The sequence below is a fragment of the Phoenix dactylifera genome, chromosome 4 (assembly GCF_051530095.1).
Source record: "Phoenix dactylifera cultivar Ajwa chromosome 4, Ajwa_hap1_PhDact_Kaust_v1.1, whole genome shotgun sequence".
In the NCBI taxonomy this organism is placed as follows: domain Eukaryota; kingdom Viridiplantae; phylum Streptophyta; class Magnoliopsida; order Arecales; family Arecaceae; genus Phoenix; species Phoenix dactylifera.
Genome location: NC_143193.1, coordinates 48,050,696 through 48,059,615, shown reverse-complemented (window position 1 = coordinate 48,059,615; position 8,920 = coordinate 48,050,696). Strand labels below are relative to the sequence as shown.

The window sequence follows — 8,920 nt, the reverse complement described above, 5'->3', positions numbered from 1 at the left end:
AGGAGAACTCTCTATCAGTTCTGTTGTTGCCTTGTTGACCAGGGATGTGGATGCGGTTTGGGTAAGTCTTATGGGATGTTGTTGCCTTCTTGAACTGGCCATTTGTTCATACGGCTTAAAGGTTTGCCCATAGGACCGGGCACCGCGTGAAATGCCAAAACTCGCTATCTATCTTTCTAGCGGAAAAATGGCACTTCATGTCATAGAACATGGGAGTTGACATTGATACTTACCGAATCCCGACCTTTTTATTCTTATTATTATTTTGATTCAGGTATCCGATCGAATCTGAATAATACGATTTTAATAAAAATTAATCTAATGGATTTGGAAACCGGGCAGATTAACTGTTTTTTAATAAGATAGATTTAATTTTTTTGGATAGTAAAATTTTAAACCAGTTTGGTGGATAAATTTTATGAGCGCTCTATTTATTGTCATTCTTACATGGCAACCTCAAGGTTGAAGACCCATATATTTTGGTTTGCAAGCCTCCGCGATGGCGATTGGATTCTTTCAAAGTTCACTATCAAAATTATGCGTTGTTGGAGTACAATTGTTCTCTCACTCTCACAATATTAATGGTTAAAAATTTTAGGGTACGAAACGAATCAAATTAATTAATTAATTAATTAGTCGTATCTCAACTATATTTTAATAAATTTGGTATCTAAATTATATTTTCTAACTATTTTTTTTAGATAATATCTTCATTGTTATATATAGTATCAAAATGGATCCAACTCATGATTTATATAAATTATGGAACAATAGAGCATGGACCTATTTAAGTTAATTATATATTAATATGAGAACATGAAATGGCATTCGAGCATTTGTGCAGTTTATATTGATCTAGTGGTCGATAAATTTTGGATGCTTATACAATATCATCTAATTCAAATTACACCATCTTTTTTTTTTGGGGGGGGGGAGATAAGTTCACAAGTTATTATTATACATAATATATCTCAAAACCTCGGACTCTTCGGTGCAAAGCATGTTGCCGGCGTCGGTGTCGGTGAGAATCCAAAGTGGAGCAATGGTTGAATTAGCAAAACAGGCAAAGCCCGCATTGTTTGACTTTAAAAGAGATTTAATTTTCCGCATTACGCGTGGCAATCCAACCGGGCGCCACCCACACGACAGCTTCGTGTAAAACAGGACGTACACGTTGCTCCGGTCCATCCTATGGACCGGCTCCATCCCTCCTCATTTTATTACTGTTTTTTTTTTTTTTTCCAGCTCCCTATCTAGACTTCCATTCCCTTCAATCTTTTCCGGTCCGTAACTATAAGAGTACAATGATTTTACCTTTCTCTCAAGGCATCGAACACGCCGTTCACCTCTCTCTCACAAAGAAACGAGGGATAGGGAGCCAGAGATGGCAGGAGGAGGAGGTGAGTCAGAGCTAAGCCTGGAGTTCACTCCAACATGGATCGTCGCCGTCGTCTGCTCCGTCATCGTCTTCATCTCTCTCTTCTTCGAGCGAATCCTCCATTTCCTTGGCAAGGTACATCAAATCAATTCAATTCTTCTCTGTTGCTCTCTCTCTTTTTTCATACATAGAACATGCTTACTCTGAAGAATTTACTTCTTCTTACTGTAGCTTCTCAAGCGGAAGAAGCAGAAGCCTCTGTTTGAAGCTCTTCAGAAAGTGAAGGAAGGTGGCATGTCTAGACTTCTTTCTCTCTGTTTCTATCTTTCTCTCTCTGAAATCAATTCTTGCTGCTTTGATCGATGGAGTGCTGAGAAATGAGTGTTTGGGCTGGGCAGAGCTGATGCTGCTGGGGTTCATTTCGCTGCTGCTGACGGTGTTTCAGGGGGCGATTCAGAGGACATGCATCAGGGAGAGCCTCACCCACCATATGCTCCCCTGCAAGAGAAAGGAGGCTGCGACGACTGCGCACTACGCTGTCAGATTCTTCTCCGGAGTTCTCGGCAGCGGGCGTCGCCTGCTGGCTGGGGGCGGAGAAGACTCGACTCACTGTCAGAAGGAGGTAATTATCTTCTCCGATGAAACCATGGAACCAAGCCATTGGCATTCATTTCACAGAGAAAAAGAAATGAAATGAGGTGCAAAGAAAATAAAGCTTTCAATAAATATGTACAAATATTGATCCTCTTCCTCGTTTAAGTCTTCAATTGCCGGTGGTGAGCACCTTCCATCTCCCTGACAAGCCCACGGCTGAACTAACCACCGGCCTGCACGGATCCTTACATGCTTCTCTCTTTTAAGCTATGGATCGGGTCTGCTTTGATACCATTTGTAACAACCTAGAACCTCACCTAGAAGGGCTACTCGGAAGATATTTTTTGGGTTCCTTAATTCTGTATAAATATCTAAGATCTTCCCGGCATATAACCAATATTGGACTAAACACACGCCCGCACGGGTCTTTATGTAGCAAACAATAACCTCCGACCACCGAGCCGGATTCTTCCAAATGGAAGCTCTCCTAGCTTTATCAATTTTGTTAAGCAAGGAGCCAAATATAGGAAAAAGTAACAGAGCTGATGTATGATGGAGAGTTTGTAGGGTAGTTTAAAGTGTTAAATTGAATCATGTGGGACTTAATTGACAATTTAGAGGTTTGAAGGGAAGACAGTAATTTTGGCAAGTGGAGTGGGGAAAAATAGTTTTCTTCCTGTAAAAGCATTACAATTGGCAACTCATTTAGTACATAACTGGATCAACAGAGTTTCCAATAAGGGCTCAGATTAGAAGTCAACTTTTTACAGATATTAGTGTTTGTGGGTTATTGAATGCAATTAGTTAGATATATTTATGTGGAATATCATCAAAATGGTTAACATTTTCTCTCCTAAAGAAAGGTCAATATTTGGTGAAAGAAAATGGTGAACAAAATTGGTAAATCCTCCATAGTATTAGTACACCTAAACATTTGAAATGATTTCAATAGGTTCTGGTTTACATTTTTTCTCTCTCGCATTCATTGAATTTCTGAATTGAATTATGGAAAATATGCCTTTTTACCATGCGAGCCATTTAAATATCGGCTTAATCCATAGATCTCTCTTTTGCTGAAAAACTGAATACAATTTTACTACTCTTTTTTGGGAGGAAAGTATCTATTACTTCTTAGCTGCAGCAATGATATTTTAATCGCTCAGAGTAGTATCCAGCATATCTTGTCTCTCAAAGAAATTTCCTTTTGCTTAATTTGATTGAATATTCAACATTGTTATTACTCCACTCAGAAGCAGGTTTCAGACTTCTGAATTACTGATTTCTTTCTTTTTCTAGGGAAAAGTTCCATTACTTTCACTGGAAGCAATCCATCAACTGCATATCTTTATCTTTGTTTTGGCAGTCACACATGTGGTACTTAGTCTCATCACTGTACTTTTAGGAACTGCTAAGGTAAGTGGGTGATATCTCTTCATCTTTTAAATGTTTTGGTGTTTGTTTGCTGCATATGCCAAAATTTTTTCTTCTTCTGGATTGTATCTCATTGTAACATTCTCTTCATGACTTAGATTCGTATATGGAGACATTGGGAGGATTCAATCCAGAAGGAGGATGGAAATGGTATGATTAGACTCACTAGCATATCTCAAAACTCTGGCTTTGGTTCAAACAAGTTTCATATTTGTGAACAGTACTCCAAACCACTTCTCTTACCAGGTGAAGGTCATCGCTTTACCTTGTATATGATGTATTGACCTGATGGTAATAATATGTGCAGTTCCTAAAGGAATCACCCATGTACATCAATTTGAATTTATCAGGAATCGTTTCAAGGGATTTGACAAAGATTCTTCAGTACTAAGTTGGTTGGTATGTATGGCATTCTTTATATTTATTCTAAGCATGTTAACTTTACAGTGAACCAACGTGAAGTTGTTTCATTTCCCTGAAAGCATATCAGTTGTAAATGAGAAGAAATATCAGAATCCCTTTAAAATTTTGCATTGTGTTTCAGCATTCTTTTGTTAAGCAGTTCTTTGGATCTGTTACCAAATCAGACTACACTACAATGAGACTTGGTTTCATCATGGTAAGCATATGAGTTGACAGACAAAAGACTTTTATATATGTATGTGCATCTAAATGTGCTGATTTCTTGTTCTGTGTACTTACTTCAACTCTTTGGCCTCTCTATTGCAGACTCACTGCAGGGGTAACCCAAAATTTAATTTTTACAGTTATATGATACGAGCCCTTGAAGCTGATTTCAAGCGAGTTGTTGGTATAAGGTAATTATTACCAAGGAAACTTACTTATATCTAGGTGTTTTGAGCAAATACTTACATCTAAGCATGAACAGTAAAAAATTATCATAATACAACTTTGATTAAACTTTTAATCTGTACTAAATGTGGCATTAAGAGTTGGAGTTTCCATGTCTCTACTGGATATGTGATCCTCATACTTCAGTTTCTTTCTCATTGCAGTTGGTACCTTTGGATTTTTGTGATGGTTTTCTTGTTGCTGGATGTTAATGGTACGTTCAATCTGCATGTAGCCCTTACATGAAACTTCACAGATGATTATTACGGTGAAACTGGAGGATGAAACTTTGAAGTCTCTGTACTTTACATAATTCTTCCTAGTTTTCCATGGGCTCATTTTGTAGTTTTCTTTCTGATAAAGCTAACCTCAAATAATCCAATTGACCATTGTTATTGCAAAAGTGATGTATTTTCATACAAGTAATCTGTTGCCTTCTTGACATTCTTGTGAAGTTCAGGTTTTGCTGTTAGGCAAAGAAAATCTAGTTGATGTTGAACAACTTATCATATTAATAACATCTGGACATTGACATACAACATCTATCTTCCTTTTGCCTCCAATGTCAGGGTCAATTCTCTCAGTTTTCATATTTGCTTCTTGGTTTATTTCACCTCACTTTGCATGGGTATCATCTATGTACACCAGCGCTTTTTCCCTATATGCTCTGACATCTGTAAAGCCTGTTTCTAGCAACACCTGCTATTCCTGCATTCCTTCATCCATCCTGCCTCTTTTCTTTCTATTTTTTTGCCATGAAACTGAACTGCTTCATGGCCGTGTGCTAAATTGCCGATGAGGAAGGATTTAAGGAATGTGAGGGAAGTATATGGTAGCAGACAAACACATGATCAGAACTGTCAGCATCATTTACATGATTTTGCTGCTTATGTCAAGTTTCACATATTGATTCTCTACTTGATCTATATATTTTATGATCTATTTTTCAGACTGCTCTTGTTGCTCTTTGCAGGGTGGCATGCATATTTTTGGATATCATTCATTCCTTTAATTGTAAGTATTTTTACTTTCACTGCTGAATATTGAGTGTGTTGAAATTGCCCTCCACAGAGTTAGTTTACATGTTGTCTTGGCACCGGCCTGTTACCATGCTGTGTCGAGCCATGTCAGTGCTTAGCATGCTGCGCATGCATTGGCATCACAAGATGCCAAGTTCTGGGGTGCCTGTTGTATTATGTTAGTATTCATGCTGATAGCACACTGGGATGGTATATATCATGCATGCATGCCTTGCCAACTGGCACTTAAATCCATGACTGATTCCTAGTTAGTGGGACCCTTTCACAAGCACCAGTTACTTCCAGTATTATGATAAATTGTTAGTTTATGAATGATACTTGATCAAAGAAGAAGTGGTAATTATGGTCACCTTAAAAAAGTTACTTCCACTATCCTGTTAGAATATTGCTTAGGCTCTTTGCGGATCTGTGGATATGTTGCAGCTTCTCCTTGCTCTTGGCACTAAATTGGAGCATATCATCACTCAGTTGGCTCACGAGGTTGCTGAAAAGCATTCTGCCATTGAAGGTGATCTGGTAGTTACTCCTTCAGATGATCTCTTCTGGTTCCACCGGCCTAAAATTGTCCTGTTTTTGATTCACTTCATCCTTTTCCAAAATGCCTTTGAGATTGCTTTTTTCTTCTGGGTACTGGTAAGCAGCATTAGATGCCACTTTAATGTCATTTCTTTAGGCTTAATTTTCTCTATTTATATATACTAGCAGCTACTCTTAATCATATATGCTCTTGTTTAAGACCAAGAGTGGTTGTCTACATTGGTTTTTGCCTACCCTCCTCTGTTTTGCCTTCTGATGCATGGAATGGTTTCAACACATATTTGAAATGGATGCTTGCAGCAAATTGCATGTTAAGTAGGAAAAATGAAATCTATCTGTAGTTTATAATCATACTTCTCCAAGAGCACATTCTTACGAAATATAAGAAGTTACAAAAAGTGAAAAACCAGTTTACTTCTTGTAAATGTCATAAATTTATGAACATTACCATTTGCAGGGAAAAAATAAGCTGACAAGGAACATTTAGTACAAGATTAATTTGTGTTCATGCGGTTGCATAATCTTGCACTAGGCACATGAGAATGCATGAGATCATGGACTTTGTAAGCGAATGGTTAAGATTAGAGACAATTTATTTTGATAATAATTTATACACTTCCATTTATATTAATTTCGCATCCAAGGTGGTTATCACTTTTTGAACAGTTTAATTGGGATAGAATAACATAATGGGCTGCATCCCACAAGACTGTAATGCCATTGTCAATTCCCTTTCCTGTTACTTTCTTCAGGCATGGCTGCATGGGCATGACATTGAGTGTCCATCTGAAACTTTCAACCTGATTTGTGGTGGATATATTAAGTCTCGATTGAATAAATAATAATTTCCAAATGATCTAGCTAAAAAAAAGAAAGACAAAATAGAAGAAATTATGCATTGTTATTCTATCTAATTGCCTTAAAGTGTTGTCAATTCTCATTCAAAATAAACGGTTGAATGACCAGCTTTTCGGTCTGAGAGGATGCGGATGATTTTGCAACTTGTGGAGTCAATATGTATGAGACCTTGTGCCCATGGCCTAATCACAATTTTTTTAAGAAATAGAAATCTGTCTCTTATAAAATTTGGAAAGATAACCAAATTTTGTAGCTCTTACTTACAGAATTTCTATGCATGCCAGCAATGAGCTATTAGTTATAAAGATCATTAGAATTTGAATCGTTTATTTGTAACGCAGACCACGTATAACTTTGATTCCTGCATCATGGGACAAGCAGGCTTCATAATCCCCAGACTTGTAATCAGGTAGTCAGTCAGCAACCTGTTCAATTAAAACGGACCTGACATTCTACTTATTTTCCAAAGTCCAAACTTTTTATAACTCTTTTGTGGTCTTCTCTGGATTAGTGTCCTTATCCAGATTCTCTGCAGCTACAGCACCCTGCCACTCTATGCCATTGTGACACAGGTGAAATCTCATGTTGCTGAATTCTTCTTTTCTTGCCCTCGAGAAAATTGCATGGCTCCACACTGAGTTTTCTTCTGAAATCCAGATGGGCAGTTCATTTAAGAAGGCCATATTTGATGAAAATGTGCAAGAAGGCCTTGTGGGATGGGCTCAACAGGTAAAGAAGCGGAAGGGAATGAGAGTGATGAATAGAGAGAGCGGATCAACAAGCACGCTGCAATCAGGTAATGGAACCTCAGTGGGGATTCCATTGCAGAACCTGGTCATCCCGAAAGATCACTTGATGGAAGAAGGAAAAGCTGAGATTGTTGAAGAGAAGACCTTCTTGAAGGACCCAGCTTAGATACTCAATGACATTGTCGAAGCCCAGGCCTTGACATCAACTGCTCCATGAGCCTGGTGCTTGAGAGCAGCCATGGCTAATATATTGATGGTCAACTCTGTAAATTTCTGTGCTTGGTCTTTCATTTGTTGGGAGAGATCTTTTTTTTTTAAACTTTTTGTTCCATTTTCCTCTTCAGTTTGTATTATCATGAGTTGGTATCATTTAGTTGCTAAAAAAGTTCTCAAATACTAACGGATCATACTACTATCTACATGGTCGCAGACCCATATAGATGAGATAAAGAATACAAGTTACCATTCAATGTTAATAACACGCATATTGGTGCAATTGTTCTCCATATAACTGTTGAGTTTGTGACTCATTTACATGTTAGCTAGTCATGGATCCAGAGGATCAAAAGGTCCTTATTACTATTAGTTTCTGTTTTTTAATCTCTTTAAGAAGTGATCCAGTTTTATCATGATCACACTTATTTTTCAGTCTTAACTAATATTTCTACGGGTTTTTTCGAAAATCACTAATATCATCTTGGCTTCTTCTCAATCACTAGCCTGACTTTAATGCCTTATATGACATAGTCTCATTCTGTCACCTATCAATTAGCTGAGATTTGTCACATGAGCCACAGTTAGTATTTCCTAAGTACTTAGAAATTAGAGTACCCTTCTCTATATTAAGTACTATTTTTAAAATTCTCCTTCTTTTTCCGGCATTAAAACTCTATCAGAAAAAAGATTGCACAGTCAGGAAAAATAATAATTTCTATGTAGTGAATAGTGCATGGGAAGATAATGCCATAATTTTCCTGTTATTGTCTATTATTTTCCATTAACTATCACTATAACAACCATTATAACAATAATTAACCTTAACACTAAAAATTTGAACTATTGCTTTTAAGAAAAGTAAAAACTGTTACAGCTATTGTAATGGTGAATAAAAATTTTGCTAGGATCCACCCAAAAAAGCTCCGGTCCAACTCTGGTCTAGTTGACGTTTTCTATGATCGAGACTGTAGTCTACGTGTGTGGTACGTTGGCTATCGAAGGAAATCCTTCCATGTGTTCTTTATCGTGCTTTCTTGATCTCTGAAAATGAAAGCCCTGTACGGTGCTCCCAAGAGCTTTCAAGCTCATGTCCTCCCATTGTGCTTGTCCAATCAAAATAAGGAACAGCAACAAGAAGATTGAATCGGAAAAACAACATTAAAGATAGGAGACACAGAGAGATGTGTCCGGGTTGGGACCTGTGGGTGCGAGAGGTAAAGGGAGATCGAATCCTTATCCGGATCAACACAAACAGCTTGTATGTT

The 8,920-nt window shown here is 37.6% G+C and overlaps 1 protein-coding gene across 1 annotated transcript; it reads left to right on the top strand.

Annotated features, from left to right (window-relative positions):
• Positions 1-1,191: 1,191 nt before the first annotated feature.
• On the top strand, positions 1,192-7,950 carry LOC103716072 (MLO-like protein 1). The gene is made up of 14 exons (XM_039133633.3): positions 1,192-1,513; positions 1,610-1,667; positions 1,777-2,000; positions 3,269-3,385; positions 3,502-3,553; positions 3,711-3,802; positions 3,948-4,022; positions 4,133-4,221; positions 4,420-4,469; positions 5,229-5,269; positions 5,719-5,928; positions 7,032-7,099; positions 7,202-7,262; positions 7,348-7,950. The coding sequence occupies exons 1-14, from the start codon at positions 1,385-1,387 to the stop codon at positions 7,603-7,605; spliced, it is 1,524 nt and encodes a 507-aa protein (XP_038989561.2). The 5' UTR covers positions 1,192-1,384; the 3' UTR covers positions 7,606-7,950.
• Positions 7,951-8,920: the final 970 nt, after the last annotated feature.

What these genes read in the sequence shown, in the direction of transcription:
- LOC103716072 (XM_039133633.3), top strand. Translation starts at nt 1,385, where the DNA reads ATGGCAGGAGGAGGAGGTGAGTCAGAGCTAAGCCTGGAGTTCACTCCA. An exon ending in TCTTCAGAAAGTGAAGGAAG is followed by an intron (nt 1,668 to 1,776) that starts GTGGCATGTCTA and finishes TGGGCTGGGCAG; the next exon opens with AGCTGATGCTGCTGGGGTTC. An exon ending in CTTTTTTCTTCTGGGTACTG is followed by an intron (nt 5,929 to 7,031) that starts GTAAGCAGCATT and finishes TTTGTAACGCAG; the next exon opens with ACCACGTATAACTTTGATTC.